The sequence below is a fragment of the Felis catus genome, chromosome F1 (genome assembly GCF_018350175.1).
Source record: "Felis catus isolate Fca126 chromosome F1, F.catus_Fca126_mat1.0, whole genome shotgun sequence".
Classification (NCBI taxonomy): domain Eukaryota; kingdom Metazoa; phylum Chordata; class Mammalia; order Carnivora; family Felidae; genus Felis; species Felis catus.
Window position 1 is genome coordinate 13,789,117 of NC_058384.1, and position 22,924 is coordinate 13,812,040.

Sequence of the window (22,924 nt, forward strand, 5' to 3'; positions counted from 1 at the left end):
TCAGGCGGGAGGCAAAAGATCTGATGAGTGTTTCATCAAAATAGTGTTTTTCCTAGTTACAACGATCTCTAAGGCTTAATTCCTTCACACAGGGCATTTTCCGGTCCCGATTCCCACTGACTTGGTTTTGTGAGAAAACCAAGTGATGCATACCCATCAGACAAGCAGGATTTATTTCCAGGACAGATTAGAGAAAGTAGATCTTATGCTAATCACTGAAAAAGTAAAGCTTTAAACTTCCTCCTATTACATTTAGATTTCTCGAAATCCACACCCGTTTTGCATACGGATTCAAAAACCAGTTATTGGCTAGGAGGCACTCAATAAATGCTGATTGCCTGCACTTTTATTAACCGCAGTGAACAGTAGCAAGGATCTCCTGAGGCCAATAGGAGACTCAGAATGGTGAGCAGGTGAGTTAGGCTAATTAGGCTAAGTGAGTCTGGGATAACTTGAGTTATCTTCACTTGTGAGCGCAGGTCTTTCTTCCCACAGACCCATGGCTCTGCCACAGGTTCTCTTCATGAGCGTGGGTGTTACAGCTCAACACGGGGAGACTCGTAGCTCCTGAGAGATGGCAGATGGCAAGTTTCCTCCTCACGCCTCTCGTTCTTCTTCTCTCTTCCTCTGAAGGCGCCAGAGTTCAAGAGGTTGCTGTAGAGCTCCACTCGGACCAGTCTTCTGCACTGAGGTACAACTATTCACGATGTTCTCGTTTGTTTGCTTATTTATTATTTTTTATGTTGAGAGAGAGGATGTGTGAGCGGGAGAGAGGGGCAGAGGGAAAAGAGAGAGAGAGAGAATCTTAAGCAGGCTCCACGTTCAGCACAGAGCCTGATGCCAGGCTCAATGCCAAGACCTTGGGATCATGACCTGAGCTAAAATCAAGAGTTGGATGCTCAACTGACTGAGCCACCCAGGCGTACCCTGAACGTTCTAATAGAGGTGATTTAATGTTGGTTTTGCACCAATCCCAGAGAGCAAGAGGGACCCTAAGGGGTGGCAATAGGTAGGATCTTGCTCTCTGGGCCAGGCTGATACCAGCCCATGGGTACATGTGAGTATAACTGTACTGATTTGAAATTACTGATATACTTCCTTCCCTTTGGCAAATAGCCACTGCCCTGAGCTCTGGAGGGTCCCCACCCTGGTCCTGGGCCTAGTGTTCCCAAATATTTAAAAATATTTTGAATATTGCCTTGCCCAAGCTAGTGCTTTCAATGCTTTTCAACTAGTGACTGAGTTGTATTAAAAAAATTTCATTGAGGGGTGCCTGGCTGGACATGTGACTCATGATCTCAGGATTGTGAGTTCGAACCCCACATCAGGCATACAGTTTACTTAAAATTTATTTTTTTAATTTAAAAAAAAAGGTTTATATTTGAGAGACAGTGTGTGTGCACGTGCGCACGCGCGTGTGCGTGGGTGCACGAGCAGGGGAGGGGCAGAGAAGGCGGACAGATGATCCAAGCAGGCTCTGCACTGACAGCACAGAGCCTGGTGCAGGGCTCGAACTCACAAACCAGGAGATCATGACCTGAGCTGAAGTCGGACGGACGCTCAACCGACTGAACCACCCAGGTGCCCCTAAAATTTTTTCATTGAGCTTGCAGGTCATACCAAGATGGATGGAGTATTGAGGGGACAGGTTTGTCAATTGTATGGGATGGATGGCCAATAACAAATGGGAAGAGATTTCAAAGGAGTGGGATGGAAATTTGGTAATAATTTCCTTGTGCCTTGACATTTATGACAATCATCATCACTCTTCCTCCTTGATCTCAAGAGTGGAGACATGAGAAAGAGGAGGCCTGGTATAGAGTAGGTGTTCAATAAATATTTGTGACTGAATGATTGAAAACATGACTGAGTGACAAGTGGAAGTCACTACTGGACATTTGTTTCTCTGAGGGTTAAATAAGATAATCGTCAATGCGCAAATGTGAAACACCTGCTCTTTGGCAGGTTTGGGTGAGGATCCAGGGTTGAATCCAATCAAAGACTATTAATCAATTTAGAAGGGAAACAGAAGGTTGAGAAATGAGAAACTATCTGCAGCAAGGAAATCATGAGCCAGAGAAAAGTATTGTTTTTTTTTTTTTTAAAAAGGAGATGAAAGTTAATGAACAGAGAATAAAATCAGTAACAGGGCAGTGGCATAAAAAAAAATAAAGTTAGCATGACACTGGTATTAAGAGGAGTAGAACAGCTGGGCTCTGAGATAATCCTTCTACACCACTGCAGCTCACCAAACTTATATGGGCTCCATCTTTAAAGACAGATGTTGATACCATGTAAATAAATGCCCCAGAAGAATATAGCGGATGAGCAGGGATGGCTTCGTACGGGTGTGTGATGGGAGGACTAAGGGAGATGATTCATTTTCAGAAATACCAAATAAAAAGCTGTGCTGTCTAGTTAACAATAGGTTTACAACCTATTGGAAATATGTATGAACCCAGTCCCCCCCTCAACAATGGAGTCCCAAACCCTTAGATGCTTCACTTCCTGGTTCTTCTTCCCCTCTCTGTTTACGGGCTTATTTTTACGCGCTTTGCATTGAGCATATGCCAAAGGACAAATGGAGGAGGTAGTGAAAGTCTCTGCGCCCCCTCAAGGAATGTACATGTGTTCCAATCAGACTACTTTTTGCCTTACATGAACACAGGCGACCGGTTGGGTAAGGCTGTAAGCTCTGTAGTACTCAGCCAATGAGGAAGCAAGGGAGGGACTTGTATGTGAGCAGATAAATTGTCTGCTGTGAGTGCCCCAGTGTGCCTGTTGCTCACACATCTGTTCTGTTTTTAATTTTTTTAATTTACATCCAAGTTAGTTACCATACAGTGCAGCAGTGATTTCAGGATTCCTTCATGCCCCTTACCCATCTAGCCCATCCCTCCTTCCACAACCCCTCAGTTTGTTCTCTATATTTAAGAGTCTCTTGTGTTTTGTCCCCCTCCCTGTTTTTATATTACTTTTGCTTCTCTTCCCTTATATTCATCTGTTTTGTATCTTAAAGTCCTCATATGAGTGAAGTCTTTCTTCTGACTAGTTTCGCTTAGCATAATAGCCTCTAGTTCCATCCACGTAGTTGCAAATGGCAAGATTTCATTCTTTTTGATTGCCAAATAATACTCAATTGTGTGTGTATGTGCATATGTGTGTGTGTGTGTGTGTATATAGATATATATATATGTGTGTGTGTATATATAGATATATATGTGTGTGTATATATATATAGATATGTGTGTATATATATATATGTGTGTGTGTGTGTGTGTGTATATATATATATATATATATATCTCACATCTTCTTTACCCATTCATCGATCAGTGGACATTTGGGTTCTTTCCATACTTTGGCTATTGTTGATAGTGCTGCTATAAACATGGGGATGCATGTGCCCCTTCAAAATAGCACACCTATGTCCCTTGGATAAATACAAGTAGTGCAATTGCTGGGTCGTAGGGTAGTTCTACTTTTAGTTTTTGAGGCACCTCCATACTGTTTTCCAGAGTGGCTGCACCAGTTTGCATTCCTGCCAGCAATGCAAAAGAGATCCTCTTTGTCTGCATCTCGCTGACATCTGTTGTTGCCTGAGTTGTTAATGTTAGCCATTCCGACAGGTGTAAGGTGGTATCTCATTGTAGTTTTGATTTGTATTTCCCTGATGCTGAGTGATGTGGAGCATTTTTTCATGTGTCGGTTGGCCATCCGGATGTCTTTTTTGGAGAAGTGTCTATTCATGTCTTTTGCCCATTTCTTCACTGGATAATTTGTTTTTTGGGTGTTGAGTTTGATAAATTCTTTATAGATTTTTGGATACTAACCCTTTATCTGATATGTCATTTGCAAATATCTTCTCCCGTTCTGTCGGTTGCCTTTTAGTTTTGCTGATTGTTTCCTTCGCTGTGCAGGTTTTTATTTTGATGAGGTCCCAGTAGTTCATTTTTGCTTTTGTTTCCCTTGCCTCTGGAGACGTGTTGAGTAAGAAGTTGCTGCGGGCAAGGTCAGAGAGGTTTTTGCCTGCTTTCTCCTCGAGGATGTTGATGGTGTCCTGTCTTATGTTTAGGTCTTTCATCCATGTTGAGTTTATTTTTGTGTGTGGTGTGAGAAAGTGGTCCAGGTTCATTCTTCTGCATGTCACTGTCCAGTTTTCCCAGCAACACTTGCCGAAGAGACTGTCTTTATTCCATTGGATATTCTTTCCTGCTTTGTCCAAGATTAGTTGGCCCTACGTTTGTGGGTCCATTTCTGGGTTCTCTATTCTGTTCTATTGATCAGACATCTGCTCTTGCAACAACATTGATCAAAGCTTCACTTCACTGTACTCCAAATCGCTGTGTCCCTCCTTTGATTGGGTTGGTGGGCTTATTTCTCACACGTGACACATGCCGTCACACCATGTGCTCTCAGAAGGGTGCTACACTTGGTTAAAAGCTCTGTCACTGTCTTGAAATCCTTAATTATCTTCGAACTTGTGCTTGTAAGTGAAGTCCAAATGGGCACGCGTGGATCTCCGTCCCTTGCCATGCATTTGCATACAGCATTCATGACTGGTACTGCTACCTGGCTTCCACAGCACTTCCACCTGCACTTGCTTTGAGTCTCCCTGAACTCCCATTGATGGGGTTGCGGAGTGTGGGGGTCCAGAGCTGACGACCAGGAAATAATTGTTGAGCTGTCTTTGGTGCAAAGAGGTGATTTTATTAAAGCATGGGGACAGGACCCGTGGGCAGAAAGAACTGCACTGGGGTTGTGAGGAGTGACTGGTTTATACTATGGAGTTGGGGGAGGTAGAGGCAAAAGGGAGGCCTCCAGAAGGACTTTGATATGCTAAAGAGGACTCCTAAGATACTGGGGGCCTGGCTGTTGTCAAGCTAAGGTTGTTTTTTCTCTAGTAAGGCATTAACATTAAGGCAGTAAGGAGTTCCTGGAGAAACCTTATACTCCGTATTTGCCTCAACTATTTGTCAGTGGGCAGCAGGTTATAAGGAAAGTTAATTTTGCCTACCATTTCCTTCTTGCCTTTGTTCCCCACATCACTATGGAGAGGAGAGTGATAGCAGGGCTCCAGGCAACTGAGTCTATAGGTTTCTGGAGATTAGACTATTGGTAAGATTGCCTTTTTTCTTGTAATTTACTAAGACATTTATAAACTGATGGAGACACAGGTCCTGCAGGACTGTGATCTCTATCAGTTAACCCTTTGTTTTCCCCTTTCCTTTGATGGGCAGCCAGGAGTGCCTGAGGGATGTCATAATAATCTCCCAGTGGTGGTGATGGTGGGGGTGGGGTTGTTAGCTTGCGCTTTGCCCTCAGCCTGCCTTACGATCCCTCATCACTGTTTGTATCCTGGGCCCAGTGGAATTCTGAGCTTGTGTCCAAATCAGCACAGCTACAACAGCAGGGGTGTTGACAGCCCCAGAGGCCACTCTTTCCATTAGAACCAGACCTTGCTTCCAATGCAGAAAGTGGGTAATGGCATTCAAGAGCCTTTCTCTCCTTCTCATACTTTTTTGATTGCCAAGTAATATTCCATTCTGTGTGTGTGTGTGTGTGTGTGTGTGTGTGTGTATACACACATAAACACACACTACATCTTTATCCATTCATCTATCGTTGGACATTTGGGCTCCTTCCATACTTTGGCTATTGTCGATAGTGCTGCCGTAAAGTTTGGGGTGCATGTGTCCCTTTGAAACAGCATACCTGTATCCTTTGGATAAATGCCTAGTAGTGCAATTGCTGGGTCCAGCAGTGCAGAGGTCATGGTGGCTCTGACAAGAGTAAGTTTGGTGGCGGGTGGAAGCAGACGCTCAGCTGTCCTGTTCAAGAGAATGAGTGAAGAACCACAGCAAACATGGGCGAATTCTCCCAAAGACCGTTGCCAGAAAGCGGAGCAAAGGGACGAGGTGGAAGCTGACAGGGGCAGTGGGGAGAAGAGCTGGTTGGGGTTTTTAAGAAGGAAGAAGCAACAGCCGATTTGTATGTTGCTGGGGAGGATCCAAGAGGACACCCTGTCCCTGTCCCTTGTTGCATTGTGCTCGCAGACCCTGCATGCATCTTGGAAGACTCCTCAGTTGACAGTCCCCTCACTCAGCACATGGGCAAGGGCACTGCCCGTGGCCCCGCTCAGTTGGCTACTAGTCGGAACCCTTCCTATACCAGCAGCTGAAGAGCAGGCTGATGTTCACCTGCTCCACAGTGCTTTCTAGCACTTAATAGGCATTTTGGAAGTGTGGCTGTTGGATTCAGGTCCTCCGATACGACCTTCCTGACTGGTTCTCTCACACATTGACTGAAGTGTATTAAATACTATCGTTTTCAGAATGCACTTGCCAGGGTGCTCCCCGGCTCCCTAACTACAGCACTTTACTTGTGGAGACTACAGATCTCCCGGCACAATGTGCCCTCAAATATCACCCCCCTCCCACACAGTTTTGGAATATTAAAAAGAGTAAATTTAGTGTGTAGGTGGAGGGAGGTTGAAGAGAATGAACACTACTCTGGTTGTTTCTACTTTTAGAGACCGGCCGGCTGAGGGATACCTCAGGGTTTCTGACCGGGACATTTATGTCTGAGAGAAATTTCTCCTCCGTCCTCTCTTTCAAGTAGACGTGACGGAGGTACATCGTGAGTATTCCACCACAGCTGAGACTGATTTTACATGGAGAAATTCCTCCTGAACTCCGTCGGTACGTTGTGCATTGGGCATGGTTTTTAGAGAACACTTTGTGTCTCATTTTCCCCTCCAGGTACTCTGTTGGAAAGCTGGGATGGGTTAAATCAGGGTGATTAGCCAGATGTTATTTTAAATGCTTTGAAGGTAAGGCAACAAGTAACACATACTGAATAAGCCAAAGTGCTTAATTTTGTTTTCTATGAAATAGTTTATTGTTTACTATGGAGGGGCTACAAATACAGATCTGATATGAACACAATGTCCTAAACTGTGTAACATTGGTGAGAATGGTGAGGAAGAACTCAGAAGCTAGAGACCAGGGCACATGGCATTTACATTTGCTCATCTCCACCATACATCTTAAAACATCAAAGGCACTTATCAAAATGGGTAAATAAGAGTGTGGAATTTCAAACAATGACACATACCCAAAGCATAAAAATCAAGTGGTTGAATTTTCTTTTGGGTTGATTTTTAACATTTTACTAACATTTTTGATACGCAATTTACGTTGTAGCCTTGAAATCTAATCAAGACTTCTTCAAATGAAAACCTGATGGAATGCCATAAAACTGGAATTTTTCTATACCCAATTATTATCAAAGAGCACTAATATTTCCTGGTAAGTCCAAAGGCCACTATTATGCGAATCATGTCCTCTCTATAGTGAGGACTACAGGAGCTCTCACTAGCACACTGGTGTCTTTGTGACTTCCTAGGCACACGATCTAGAAACTGCCATGTACACAGCATTGTGCTGGGTGCCATGGAGACACAGAAATATGGTTATCATCTGTGCTCTCACAAGCTTACATTTACCCACTTTAGTATATGTGCTGCCGAAGCGAGCACATTTACCCACTTTAAATGGGTCGGTCATGCTTTCGATTCCTACTGCCTTGTTCTAAGCAGTTTCTTCTAATAACAGGAACCAAAGAGTTTGTGTCCCCATCCCTTATTCTATTTGATTTTCAGAAAAAGTTAAGACCAAATCAAACTTAAAAAGACGGCCCAAGCCCTACATCAGTCCAAAGCGTGGTTCCATTTGCCTACAACATGAAAACAGCAGTGGACAGATTGAGACAGTATCTCAGCTCCACAGGACTGTCTTTACATTGCTTTGTGACAATTTCCTGCACAAATAGAAGCATGCAATGCATTCTACAACAAATGTATAAATGCTTTTGGACTGACTGTGCCCTTACTCCACACTCGCAGAAAAATGGACTTCAATCACATCTCCATGTCAAAACACAAAATTAGACCAGTAAAACAGCAGGTAGCTCTCCTTGACCTAGTGATACTCTGACTCCATACAATTAAGGACCTCTTCTAACAGCATCCCTTCTCAACATGAAAAACTATTTCCTGAATATCTTTCTTAAAAAAATAGTGGTTATTTTTGAGAGAGACAGAGCACGAGTGGGGGAGGGGCAGAGGGAGACACAGAATCCAAAGCAGGCTCCAGGCTCGAGCTGTCAGCACAGAGCCCGACGCGGGTCTCAAACTCATGAACTGTGCGATCAGGACCTGAGCCGAAGTCGGACGTTTAACAGACTAAGCCACCCAGGCACCCCTATTTCGTGCATATCTTCTAATCAGTGTATACACATACAGATGTAGAGTTAAGTGTGGGCAACAACACTGACCAAGCATCAACCATGTTGAAGAGTGTACTGACAGTGAGAAATTTCTATTTCTTTTTATTCTGGCTTCCTTAATCTATACAAGTATAATTTTCAGGAAATCCATATGCTATACAGAATTGAAAGATGTCAATTTTTGCTATAAAAATGATTTTCTAATGCAGAGTGACTGTACAGTAAGAATGTAATAAGTGGTCCACAGGAGAGCTAACACAATGTATTTCTATATCTGATGTATACTAATTATTCTTCTTCCATTTTAGGTAATGTTCCATTTCCAATATTCAACTTTCTTCTCATCAAGGAACCCCCAAGTTCATGAACTCTAAGTGCAACTTCCAGTGAGCTTTATCAGTATAGAGAAGCCAAAGACCACAGGTAACACTGGGTTATAATCAGAGGGAGTTAATCAGTATTACAATCACGAAATTGCTTCTGGGCGATAGACTTTGCTAATTACACGTAAATCATAAGGGTATGATTCAGGCATTATAAAAATAATGACCTGATTTCACTAGGTATCAACTAGTATTTATTAAGCTACTTGAATTTTTCTGTTGATTTTTGTTGCTGTTAAATAATGATAGTTTTGATAGTGGTAAAACTGCATTTTTCAAGTGCAGGATGATCTGAGCTGAATGAGAAAAAGAATAAGGGAAGAAAGGCAGGCAGGTCTGGCATCAATTTGAAAAACATATTTCTCTTCTGTTTTTGATTTTAAAAAGGTTCACGTGTCTAAGATTACCACAATAAAGTCATAAACATGCCAGCTATTTTCAGAATCTCAGGATTAATCAGGACCAAGGAAGACAAAACGGTAAACTGTGAACCAGGCCACCACTAGTATGGAGAGCGACACACCTGCCACCAGTATTTTCGGCAGCAACATATTTAAATACATAGAGAATTAATATATACGCTATTACATAAATCCTCTAAGGTTAAAATTTTTTAAAATAGTTTTATAATTTTATTTTTTATATTTAAGAGTGGCATACTTTATTAAAAGAAAACACTGGAGATGTGGATTCTTTTTGAGAAATAATCACATAGAAACCAGATTTCTACACCTACCAATGGAAAATTAACCACTGATGAATCTAGTTCCAATCCCAAAGAGACACATACATATGTTAGGAATGATTCTGTCCACTCTGTTAAAACATTTCCATTCCTGAACTATATTAGCTACTAAAATTCTAAGATGCTCATTTTCCTGGATATCCCCTATTTTATTAAAGGATTTAGTATTTATGTTATTTACATTAATTGACATTTACAAAGAGAGACCAGTGACAGTACCCTATAGTATGTAAGACTTTTACCTTTTTTAAAATATTCTTACTGGACTATAAAATTTAGTGATTATATTTACATCTCTGTAACTTGTAGGTGTCTTGAGTATCTCTTTTTTGTTGTCGTTGTCTTAGTGTTTATTTTGTGAGAAAGAGAGTGTGTGTGCAAAAAAGGGACAGAGAGAGGATCCCAAGCAGGCTCTGTGATGTGAGTGCAGAGCCCAATGCGGGGCTCCATCTCATGACTGTGAGATCAGGACCGAGCTGAAATCGAGTCGGACGCTTAACCGACTGAGCCACTCGGGTGCCCCTTGAGTATCTCCTAATATGCCTCCTCCCTTCATATTTCTTTCCATTTAAACAGAACATTTTGCCTCTTAGTACTGAGCCTATAGAATTAAAACAAAAACAGATTCTGTGTTTCACACATCCTGAATTAAAATGACCAAAGAAATAAAACCTACACAGGACCATTTTTCTTTATCTCAGATTTAGTTACATACATACAGTCAACATATCCATGTGCACAGTGTCTGCAGAACCTCTAATGTTATGATAAAGCTTCCTCCCTGATAGAGAACTATGTATTTTCACTTTGACTTGTTGGCACATTTTAAAGTTAACAATACAGTTTATTGCTGTAAAAACAGTCTTAGATTAATGATGACTCTAGCTATTAGGTTAGTGACTGATAACTCTCTCCTGGCTTTTTATAATCATTACTGGTGGCTAATTTGACACTTGATTGTACAACATGCATCTCTCAGGGGATGATCAGGAATGCAAAAGTAGCAAATTCTAAGACGATTTTGCTACTTTTAGCACTTCTGGCAGAAGGACTAAAGAGGGAAGCTATCAAAGAAAACAAAATTAAGGAATAAGTTACCTGTGGATTTCATTTACTCACATCAGGATTGTCCCTCCTTATTGCAGGCTAACTGGAAACAGACTGAACCATGCTATTCATGTTCAAACACTCCAATGATGTTCTCCAAGAATTTTATTATCTCCAGGTTTATGGTGCCATACTATGCTTTTCATATTGTTTAAATTTTCCAGTTCCATAATCCAAATGCCAAAAAATTACTACACATTCCCTTATACAGTCAAAAATAGGTTTACTGGAATGTTTTAGTTATAGCTGAAGGCAGCAACATTTACGACATTTAGCTTTTGTTACGCCCATAAACGTGGAAATTGCTCGCAAAGCAACTGTAATGTGGGAAGAATCTTGCAAATACCGATGGAACGACGGTGCGTGTCTTAGCACAATGATCTGGTGCTCTCCATGGGCTTCTTTCTGGACTCCCGGTCTGACCCCAGGTCGATGCGATAATGCAGGTCCTTCTACTAACAGTCTGCAGTATCGTCATCACTGTTTAATTATGTATACAAACAATAAACTGGCAAGTATCCGGTTTCAAATTAGATCCTTGGAATATGGCAAAATAGAGGCTGGCTATCTTTGCCTTAAACATAATTTTTAAAGACACATTTTGTTAGAAGGGAAGAAGATAACTGGACATTCTCAATGCTCCAATTTGAAGTGATACTTGCCTCTTAGTTTCTTGAAAAAGAAGTTTTGAAAGTTATATACATGGGTTTCATTTAAATTATGCAGCAATCTTTTATTATTGTTGTCCCAGATCTTGCGTAATGAAGATCTCTGTCACCAAATCAAGTACGGTATTTCATGACTATAAGAACTGCAAAAGAAAGAAATGGGAAAGGAACATATCAAAATCAGATTCACATGCTATGTTAACAATAGTGCTCCTAAATGTAGCTGTGTCTACTTCTGGAAATAGGCAATGAATAACAAACTCAAGATGATCTGAGATGAAAGGTAACAAATGAGAATAAATAAGCAAAAACATCATAAAACAAAGTAAATGTCTATCATTGGCCCATTTAAAAAATTTATTTATTTAGAGAGGCTTGATCTCCCGACCCTGAGATCATGACCTCAGCCGAAATCAAAAGAGTCGGATGCTTAACCGACTGGCACCCCTGGCATTTTTTTTAAATGATTTTATTTTTAAGTAATCTCCACACCCAATGTGGGGCTCACACTTACAACCCCAAGACTAAGAGTCATATGCTCTACCAACTAAGCCAGCCAGGTACCCCTAATGGCATTTTGATCAAACAGATTATGGCAGTATTACCATAGCATACAGCTGCTAATTTAAATATTATAAATATTATCCACTTTATAAAAAACTATATAGGATATTTTTGAAAAGCATGTTTAATATATTAACAGTAGCTATCTGTGTAGTAAGATTACAGTTGAGTTTTACTAATGTTTTATTCCATATTTTCCAAATTATCCACCATAAATATATGGTCCATTCTTGGTATCTACAGTAGTTACGTTCTATAAAGTCACCACAAACATCGAATCAGTGAATACTGACTGAATCGTTGTTGGTAGGGAACATACAGGGTTAAATTCTTGCAAGCTCCTGGTTACATTTCTGTCAACCAATCAATATATAACCTTGTGTTTTCTATACCTTTTAATATATATTGTTGATTCATTAACATTAAGCTCCTGGTCAACAGCACTATATGACTCATGCCCAAATGAAGCTTATCTAACACATGTATTTTCTATAGGGTACATCACAGCCTTCCTGAGGCTGGACAGCACTTCGTCGCTACACTTGGGGGCCACTTTGAACAGTGAAATCAAGAAGATGCACAAAAATGTGAGAAATGTGGCACTAAATACTTATTTTATGAGCTGAAACTAGAAAGGCAGACCATGGCCTCATTGGACATCAGCTGGGAACGTGCATGTCAGAAGCCTCAAATTTTTCTCTGCTCTCAACACGGCTGACAATGACTGGGAAAGCAACTCAATACTGATTTCTGGTTTACCAATCAGTGTCACCCAGTGGGTGAATTCCCAAACACAGAATCCACAAATAACGAGGATCAGCAATATTTCTTTGGGACAAACTGTTCTGTTTAAAAAGGGTATCACCATGGAATTTTCCAAGTGGTTATTTTGAGACCCTTTCTAAATCTTCATAAAAATCCCTGTAAACATAGGTAAAGAGGCTTTGGAGAAAAAGAGATAATAAAAATGACCCGACTTTAATAAGAATACAAAGGAAAGGAGAAGACTAATGCTTAAACGTCTGAAATCAAGTTCAAATCCAAAACAAAAAGCAACAAAACAAAAAACCATAATATGGTGAAAATTTATCTGGATTTGTCTTCCAAACAGTACAAAATACAAGCTTCCATACCTAAAGTTAGTAATAGAAAATGGGTTTAAGAGTAGCCATATCTGGCCTCAAACAAAGAGCTTAGCCCTGTATTTGTGGGTGGGGGTGGGGGGTAGAAAGTTCTCTTTGAAAATCTGATAAAAGATATAGATTCTCTCCCATAAAAATGTACATATGCCAAAATGTAAAACTTTACATACAATTTACAAACATTGTCAGAGCTACAGATCCTAGGTTAAGAGGTCCTGACTTGGGTCAGAAGTCATTACTCAATCCTGACATTAGTCATACTGGGTCAACTGAAAATAAGTTAAAAGGGAAATTAAAATGAACTCTAAAACAAATAATGCCCCCCACAAAATTACTAGTCCAGTAAATACTTACTGATAATCACTAGCAAAAGGGTAACAGCAACCAAAGCCATGATGGCTTTTATCTACAACACACAAAAAGGCATAAGATAGATATTAATGTTTGACTTGTTAATAAAGTCAAGATTATCTGTAGTGCTATTTATGATACTAACTCATCAATGAACAGGCTCAATCCTTGAAAGCTTTTCACATTTTTTCTCATGTGAACTTGCTGGCTATTTGCATCTTTTTGTAAATAATCAGAGTTCCCAAATTCAAGCGTTTTGCTTGACTGGATTTTGTCCAAGGCTGTACTTACTGCACAGCAAACAGTTAACAATCAAAGCCCTCAAGAGCCTGAACATTTGTCTATGATTTCTCATGCTTCTTTCTAACAGAGACCAGGAAAACTATGAAATTTTAGCAACTCTGTTCAAAAGTGTCAGGATATGGTGAATAACAAAGGCATTTAATACAACTGATTCACTATATACAAAGCAGCATTTTTTATGACACTTACACTCAAAGTATATGAGAATTATGTTGGTCTTTGTTCCCTTACTCTCTTCTTGGCATTTTTTGTCTCCATTCTGAGGAATATAATTTCAATTCTTCATGAATAACCTCATTTAATAAATGGCTTGCCTAAGGGCACTCTGTGTGCCAGTTTCTCAGTTGAGAGCAGAAAATTTTTTTTTAATTTACATCCAAATTCATTAGCAAGAGCAGAAACCTCTTAAGATTGGTCCACAGTCAGCTGCTTAATATTTTCAGGTCACTTCTCTATAAAATGGTCACATTCCTCATTTAATCCTAACATGCATAAGCTATAAACTGGTTTGATTTTCCTGATGAATTCAAATGAAAGTCTTGTTTTCATCAAACTTTCTCAGATAGTTGATTAAAGATGGTTCATTAATAAAAAAAAAAAAAAAAAAGATGCCCAGCTACTATAAACACATGAAACATTAGGAGTATCAGAAATAGCAACAAGAAGTAGCTATTGTTATGTTCCTGAAACATGTTTCTGGTAACATTTTAGTGGCATTACATTTATGAGAAAAGCAGAGTGACCAAGAGAAGCCATGGAAGCTCTGCAATTTGGACACCAGGTGCCTATTAACATTATGATAACCCAAAGATGTAGAAATTCTCCCTCCCCACCTGTTGGATTAATTTTGTTCACTTATTTTTAAAGTCAGATTTATTGAAATACACTTTCTCTAGAATAAAATTCACCCTTTAAAGTTCATTCTGATGGGTTTTGACAAAGATATAGTTGTCAGCCACCACCACCAGTCAAACATAAGGTATTTCCACCACTCCAAAATTCCCTCATACCCAGTTTTAGTCAGTATCCACCTCCCTGCCCTGAGCCACTGGCAACCTCTGATCTGTGCTCTGTCCCCATATCCCTTTTCTCAGCCTTTCCTAAAGTTAATCAAGAAAATGGCAGTGACACAGGGACCATTCAGAAATATAATTTAAAAATATAATTTCATTTTTCTCCTTAAAAGCATACTGTTCCTCTGATCTTCTGATCTGAAATCCAGTAAGTACAAAACCACAATTTAGATATTTAGATATGGCTAAAAAAAGCTAGTCACAATGCACATTATGATCATCTTTCTGTGGCTACACAAATGGGTCCTGTGTACGTATGGGGAAAGTGAGTGGCTCGTGGACCCTTTGCTCTTCCAAACTAGGTTATAGAACAGAGAATTTCTATAAAAATGGAAAACTTAAAAGAAAATGGAAAATTTATTCTTCAAAGGATACAAATTGACAACAAAATTAAAATTCCAGACAAGGGGAACAATGAAACATGTTCCCTTCCTCAGTTCTATTTGTGAAAGTAAGATGACCTAACAGGTAGACAAAAATAAGTAACTCCACAACAACCCTGGGAAGAAATTCTTAGCATATGGCAAAGCCAACTTTAGAAAGTTATCACTAAACTTGAAAGTGAGAGATTAAAAACAATGAGTTTATGTCTAAGATTTTCAACAAAGCCAAAAATGACACGTGGAATTGGGAGGAAAAAGAAAACTGCTCGCATGACATGAAATTCACTATAAAATCTTAAGCATTTTCTGTTCAATGATTAGCAGCCATATTTAAGAGGTAAATTCATTCCTATAAAATTTTTAAGAATATATTAATATGTACTGATTTTCATTTTTTCCCCTTGTTAAACATTTCTCTTTTGTTTCTTATTTCTCTGGAATAATAAAGGATAGTGAGATTTTTTTTTAAGCCCCATTTGTCATAATGGATTCTGACATATAAACTACTTTTATTTTTCTCAACAGAAAATTCTTTTTCTCTAGCTTCCACTCCATCTTTTAAATATTTCTATATAATGCTAGAAGTGGCTCCAAAAAGGTACTAATAATAAATTAGATGAAAAATTTATATTTCTTATAAAGTAATAAGTCTGCAAGAATCTAAATCATTAATAAAATGTGGGTTACTTTCTGTGACAAAATCCATGGAAACATCCCTTTGGGAACTGCTTGATTCCTTTAGGTATTCCTGTTCCCAAAGCTATCAATTATTCAACAAATATTTACTGACTCCCAGCACATCCCAAGTTCAGGAGATAGAAGAAGCAAGGCAGCAGTGGTCCCTGCCCTACCCCCAGAGCTTCAAATCTAGAGGCCCTATATTCTTCGAAGACCACCTGAGATGCTGGGCCACTTATCCAATAGCTTCTGACTTACTCTGCATCCACGCCACCACATTTGCCTTCGAAGTTGTTTCGATCTGTTGCTAAAAGCAGTTGCATTATCCGATAAGCTTTCTATATCACATAGAGGATGGAGAGAAGGATTAAACGACATAACAGGATTCTTTTATCTAGTCACACAAAGACAAGAAAATATTAATTTCTACTTCTGCAAATGCATTCCCTTTTAAGCACGAACACAACATCCTCCCTCTCCTCCACCCACAAACTGGCAATCCGTGTTGGGAGAAAAGAAAGAGCACAAAAAGTGCACAAAAGTACAGGTCAGTTTGCTCAGCCCATTTTTACAGTAAGATTAAGAGAAGTCTTCCCAGGGCCCTCAATGTTTTCACATAAACATATGAGTTCTGGTAAGAAAATACTCTTTAAAAATTCAAGTACTTGATACACCTATAGAAAAAAAATCTACATGTGGAGAAGGTTAGATTCTTAGAAGATACAAAAAGAGACTGACTTTGAAGGAAAACAATGAATTTTAAAAGTGGTTAAGTTTTTTGGTTAGACAAGTCTGTCCAGGATTAATCAGGTATTTAGCTATTCATCATTGAAACAATATTTGAATACCTAACATGTGACAGCAACTATTACAAGAGAGACTAACGTTTGTCAGTAAAGAAATGTTGCTAAGTCGCCAGAAAAAGCATAAGATAAAAACATCAGATTAAATTTGACATAAGTGTTGAAAATAAGTGATTAGACTTCCTCCCTGAGAGTATGAGAAACACAAAGCATATCAACATAATAAGGCAAAAAAATTTCTACTCTATTCAACAATAAATTTAAAAAATTTCCATCTTCAACCAAACAAATAATGCAGTAAGAGGATTCAAATAAAGGGAGCTAAAATTAAAGTACTAAAATCACAAACTTAAGGACCAAATATCATTGTCCTAAATCAAGATTCCTAAACTTTGGCTAGAGGAATGTGAGGAGAAAAAAACTATCAAAACACAGATTAACAATATCAAGAAATATATGAAGTAGTTGTACCTGATTTGTCCTGTAGTTCATCTAGTCTCTCCCCTCTTTCAATTACCTTTGTAATATTTTCTTGCATGACATCAATAACTTCATCCACCTGATTCTGAACACTAGTTTAAAAGAAAGATTTAAAAATTACTTTTTCTTTTAAGAATTTTATAATTGCTGAAACTTTCATTAGAAAACTTCCATGATAGAAAATAGCAAGTTCTCAGACAATTATTCAACTCAAAACATTTAAGGTTATATAGCAACATCCTTCCATTTGTGGGCTTGAATACCCAGGCAATTAAAGATAAGCAAAAGTAATATTTAACTTAAAGATGGTTTGTTTTTAGCCCTGTTCCTGCAAATTAAATGTACTGCCAGAATGTCCAGTAATTTTAGAATTTAGTCCAATAGCTTGACTCTAATCCAGTTTAATCTGCTTTTCAACAGGCTACTGGGGCATCACAGACACAGCTATAACGTACTTCTGCTGTGTTTAGACACTAAGGCTAACAAAGGAGTTTGCCTAGGATGTTATCAGCTTATGAAAATATTCAGTTTCCAAAATGGAAATGTACACTGATAATCAGGGGCTATAACCATTCACTGCTCATCAGTTTTCTCATAAACAAACACGGTTTAAGACACTGGCACACCTGGAAAGGTTTTGAAGAGGCCAAGAGAGAGCAGAAAGGAAAAGTTGTTTTGCTGTTTTTCAAAATGAAAATATAATTTCCTCCTTTATGTCAGGTGATGAGGAACTGTTCTAACCAAATTTCAGACTGTCTAATAAAGATTTAATCTTTGGGGTGCCTGGATGGCTCAGTCGGTTGAGCATCCATCCGACTCTTGATTTCTCGGCTCAGGTCATAGTCTCAGGGTTGGGAGATCGAGCCCCGTGTCAGGATTCATCTTCACTGGTTCTTAGCTGCCTGCTCTCACTCAAGAGTAGCTTCCAGTACATAAACACAGAAGCATTAAGTAACTTACAGTGTTTAGTTTTCCTCTGTTCTGTTACACAAAAATTACCTTAAATTACTTCTTAAAATTGTCATACCAGTGAAATATTTAAAAGGAGAAATAAAATGAACTCATGGTTCTTACAACTCAAAATATGTTTAAAATGCATTGGATTATATATCTCTTTATATATATCATGTACATACACTATATAGTGTGTATGTGTGTGTATATATATGTGTGTGTGTATATACATATATATATATATATATGGCATATATAAGGATATGAAATTGTTGTTTCTAGTTGGGGAAGAAAGAACTGTGTCAATTATCACAATTTCACAATGTCACAATTGTAAGGTTTTTAAAAAAAAAAACTCACAATACACCTCTTGTCTCTGTCCTCTATTCCACACTACCCCTCAAACTAACCCATTGAGTCAGGAGTAAGGCATGGATGTGTAATTTTTAAAAAAGAGTTCTATCTCTTCCCTATCACAGAGCTGTATCTTCAAAAAGTTTGCTTTAAAATAAAAATGGAGGCCCCATTAGACATAGGTGGGTTCAGAAGTAGTCTCAGATTCAAGTAGCAATTGCTATGTGTGATGACAGTCCTTCCTTCTTACGGTATACCCACTGACTATCCACACACAGACTCAGGGTTCACCACAGCTCCCCAGAGTTCTGTGCCTCAGATTCTACTGAATATAAGACTGAAGCAGATCCAAGCTGAGACAAGCAGAACTCTCTTCTGCCCAAAAAGATCTAACAAGTCCCTGGATCCCTAAGATGTCTTGTTGCAATTCCTAACCACCTAAACAAAGAGCTAAAGATGTTCACCCTATCTAAGAACAATAGCACAAATACTTAAGCAACTAATTAATATATCCAATAATTAATGAGAGCCCACTACGTATTGTTTCAGGCACTGGGAAGACAGTACTGAAGAAAGCAGACAATTCTGGCTCTCATGGAACTTAAGTTCAAATGTGCAAGGAGCGTACTGCATTAACTCTTAGAGCTGTGACACAGCCCGTCCCCATCCCACTTCTCCATTTAGAGCATTTAACACTAAGTGAAAGTACATACCGATTTTCTGCCTTTCCCCCACTAAGCTCGATGAATGCAGAAAACGTGCCTATCTTGTTCACTTTTGCAGCCCTAGTACCAGCCACGGTGCTCAGAGCAGAGTACCCATTCAATGAACATTTGTTGAATAAGCAAACAATTTGAGTATAAATCCTGCAAAAGCATACCCAGCTACCTGAGGAAGATATAATGAGGCAGTATACCTGGAGGTCTTCATTTTTTTTAAAATGTTTTTATATTTGACAGAGAGAGAGAGAGAGAGAGCGAGCAAGGGCGCGCATGAGTGGGGGAGGGGCAGAGAGAGAGGGAGACACAGAATCCGAAGCAGGCTCCAGGCTCTGAGCTGTCAGCACAGAGCCCAATGCGGGGCTCTAACTCACGAACTGTGAGGTCATGACCTTAGCCAAAGTTGGACACTCAACCAAACTGTGAGGTCATGACCTTAGCCAAAGTTGGACGTTCAACCGACTGAGCCACCCAGGCGCCCCTGGAGGTCTCCATTTCACTGTGACAACTGTAACAGAAACACAGCTATGGTTCATCAATGACTAGTTTTGAAATACCCAGGTAGTTATTTTCAACATTTGCAGGAGGTGACAATAGCCTAAAGTAAGGCGGTTCTGCAGGGTAGGAATGGACAACATGTGCTGCAGCCCTACACATGATCAGATGATGGCTCCTACAGACATTTAATACACTACACGATTCTAAAGCAAAATAAAGTTCACCATCCACTGGTATAACACTCAATCCAGCTACTATAAAACCCTTATTTAATAATGGACAATCTCATAATTGGGTTTCTGTATTTTAAGATGTCCAGAATTTTTTAAAAACAAGCAATAACATATTTTGCAATTACCTTTTACATTTTCACAGCAGTTACAGTACTGGGTTCTATTTGTATTTTATGTTGATCCTATCCTCATCATTACACTTCAAATGCCTTCAAAGCAGAGACTGTCCCACTTTAGGTCATGTGAAATGTGCCCAGTAGGCATTCAACAAATATTTTCGGATCTGAATGAAATATCTCATTCATTCAAAAAACATTTATTAAGGAATTATTATACTATTTATTGAGGACACCAATGTGAAGGTTTTAAGTCCAGTCTTTAGAAAGATTACAGTCTACTGGGGAAAACTGGTATCCATGATTATACTACCATGTATCAAGTGCCACAATGGAAGGAAGCCCATGGTACCAGTCATGCAGCCTAGATGAATTCAGCCTGGATCAGAGAGAGATGGCGTCGAGATCCTGGTACTGAGTTTTGAGGGGAGAAGTATGAATTGGGCAGAGTAATGAAAGTGGTTGATGGTAGGAAAGTTCTAGGTAAGAGGAGGGGATATTTCAAGTATCAAGTGATTCACTGGACACTGGTGAAGAAGCTGGGGCAAGAAAAGGGTGCAGGACTTCTAGATTTATAATTTGAGCAACTGAGCGTCCGTAGATAAGCATTAACTGAAAGAAAAAATTAAGAACTCAAAGGAAAAGCAAGTTTGTATAGGAGGGTGTGGAGATTTATATCATTTCCAGTTAAAGGAGAGTCGGATGGTAGAAGAAAGGACACAAGAGAGAACATACCCAGGAAAGGATAAAACATGCAGAAAGGAAAAGGTATTTCAACGTTGACTTAAGTCATCCTTAGAGTCTGACACAACTTGTATTCCTGAAACGTCCCTATTCTAATCATCAACAGGGTCCTGTGCTGCCGTGTTGTGGAGTCTGTCACAAACCTCTTGGAGCCTCATATTTTCCCACATGATCGTCTCTCACGTGTGAGAATTAGATGTAATAGTGTTTAAACGCTTAGCACAATGCCTAACCCTTAGCCTGTGCTTACTGTCAGTGTTCTTCCATTAAGAAGAGAAAAGTGCTCAGCAACAAACACTTTTCCCTTATTTTACAAAGAAAATATTTATTTTTACAGTTAACACCCCCATCTTGTGGCTTTTTAAGGTACTGTTGACAAAAGAAGGTTTAAAGTTATGCTGTATTTTTGCAACTATATTGCTGTTACATCATAGAACATTCCTTGGGGGCCTTTTTATAAAGTTAAACTGATTGGACCAAGACTATAGTTAGGAAATTCCCTACTCAGAACAGAGAATGACTGTAATCCATTAGGGTTGCATTTATAAAGCTATTATTTAACTTAAAAGCAAAGAAAGCATTCCAAAGAGCATCATACATTTTATACAGGCACGTGATTACTTTAAATCTAACCAGAAAAAAATCTTCCCTCAAACACTTGAATATTTTTTTGTGAAAATAATCTGGTGGCAACATACCAATCGAATTCAAACAAAGTAATAATGTTGCTGATCCATGAGGTCAAGAAACACCCTGTATTAAAATGTTATAAATTACATGGTGATAACAGCTTAAAGAACTCACCAGCGCTAACAGCGCTAACAATTTTGGTTACTCAACTAATGCCAGGTATCTGTCCATGGGCAAGCTGTGTGGTAGATTGTGCTCTGCCATCTTGGGGCATTCTGGGCACACACATGGAGTCATGCCCTGGTTAAATAAGCATCCATGAGTCTGTGCCCACAAGGTTTAGATGACTGACCACCTTTTAAGTCTGGCAAGATTTTAGCTCTAGAGTGAGAACCATTATACTTACTCAACAGTTCCTTACTTTTCTAAAATTCTGTGATCACCAAAGATATTGTGCTAATTAATACGTACATATACATATTCATGTGTGTGTGCCTGGCACTTGTTCACATAGACATATGCTTTGTTTGCAATGCCCATTTGGTACAACCAGCAGTGGTTTGGGGTTCGGCTGGAAAATCATATTCAGAAGACTCAATAGGCCATACTCAGTACTAGGCTCACTCTGCAGAAGGATATCAGAGAGAAAAGCAAGCATATGGGCAGGACAAAAAACAAGTGTGTCATCAGTGGAGTCCTTTTCTCTAGAGCAGCTTAGGTATGAGAACTATGTGGGTGGAACAGAAGTCACTCTGGCTCAGTGTAGAGGAACAGCTCTGCCATGGCATCCTGATGACCCTGAATGTTTTGTAACCCTCCCAGGACATGAGAAGATGAATGAAGCCATCTCCCACTCATTGTGAAGCCATCTCCCACTCATCTCCCTAGAAGACTGTCCACAGACAATTTCTTACCACCTCCCAGGTTCTGATGATGTATGAGGCTTTCTGTAGGGCGTATCTGCCGACTATAAAACCGCCGAGCTACAGTGCAGAACTGGCTCCTCTGTAACAGGGTACCCTACAACTCCTATTACAGCCATGCGGCCCCTTTTGTTTTGGAATCATCTTTTTTGGTGTGTCCGAGAACCCATAGAGTCTAGCAATTCTTCCTTTTACTGCCTACATGTTATGGACTGCCTGAATCTAAGCAGTCCTTTGTATCTTTACTGGCCAACAGAGACTTGGAGCAGCAGACTCTTCTGCTGGCCTTGAAGGAGCAAGTATCATGGGTTCTCCAACTGCAAGGAAAAGAATTCTGTCAATACTACCTGAGCTCAGTCAGTAAATGGATCACAGCCCTGGCAAAACCTTGATTTCAGGCTTGTGAGACCCCGTGCAGACAGCCCACCTAAGCAGTGACTGAACTCCTGACCCATGGAAAACATGAGATGATAAATACGTATTGTTTTAGCCTGTTAAGTTCAGGGCAATCTGTCAGACAGTAAGAGAAAATGAAAACGTCCTGTCCAGAACTCAGTTTGTTGGAACCTTGGTTCTGATTTCAGAATCCATTAGCTAGGATTAGGTGAAGTATGGATATTTTTTTCTTCATACCAACGGCTACCTGACTAAAGCCCAAGTATCTTAACAGTAACTTGATTTCCTGTCACAGCACCCTTCCCACTATGTGCCAACTACAGCCTGAACTAGAGCAGTGGCTATCCCTCCTGAGATCCTGAATCCATTGAGTTTACCGTCCATAGTT

At 39.5% G+C, this 22,924-nt stretch overlaps 1 protein-coding gene and 1 long non-coding RNA gene across 2 annotated transcripts in view; one reads left to right on the forward strand and one right to left on the reverse strand.

The window, feature by feature from the left end:
* The first annotated feature begins 471 nt into the window (after window positions 1–471).
* On the forward strand, window positions 472–7,099 carry LOC123382705. The gene is made up of 2 exons (XR_006591467.1): window positions 472–691; window positions 6,533–7,099. It is a non-coding gene; the product is annotated as an uncharacterized LOC123382705 (long non-coding RNA).
* Window positions 7,100–10,611: 3,512 nt separating this feature from the next.
* VAMP4 (vesicle associated membrane protein 4) overlaps window positions 10,612–22,924 on the reverse strand; it is a 47,525-nt gene continuing 35,212 nt past the window's right edge. Inside the window, exons 5-8 of the mRNA XM_003999190.5 lie at window positions 16,961–17,061; window positions 15,945–16,024; window positions 13,253–13,304; window positions 10,612–11,335 (exon numbers count right to left, since the gene is read on the reverse strand). Of these exons, the coding sequence (XP_003999239.1) occupies window positions 11,307–11,335; window positions 13,253–13,304; window positions 15,945–16,024; window positions 16,961–17,061 (262 nt within the window). The 3' untranslated portion in view covers window positions 10,612–11,306. The remainder of the gene's footprint in view (window positions 11,336–13,252; window positions 13,305–15,944; window positions 16,025–16,960; window positions 17,062–22,924) is intronic.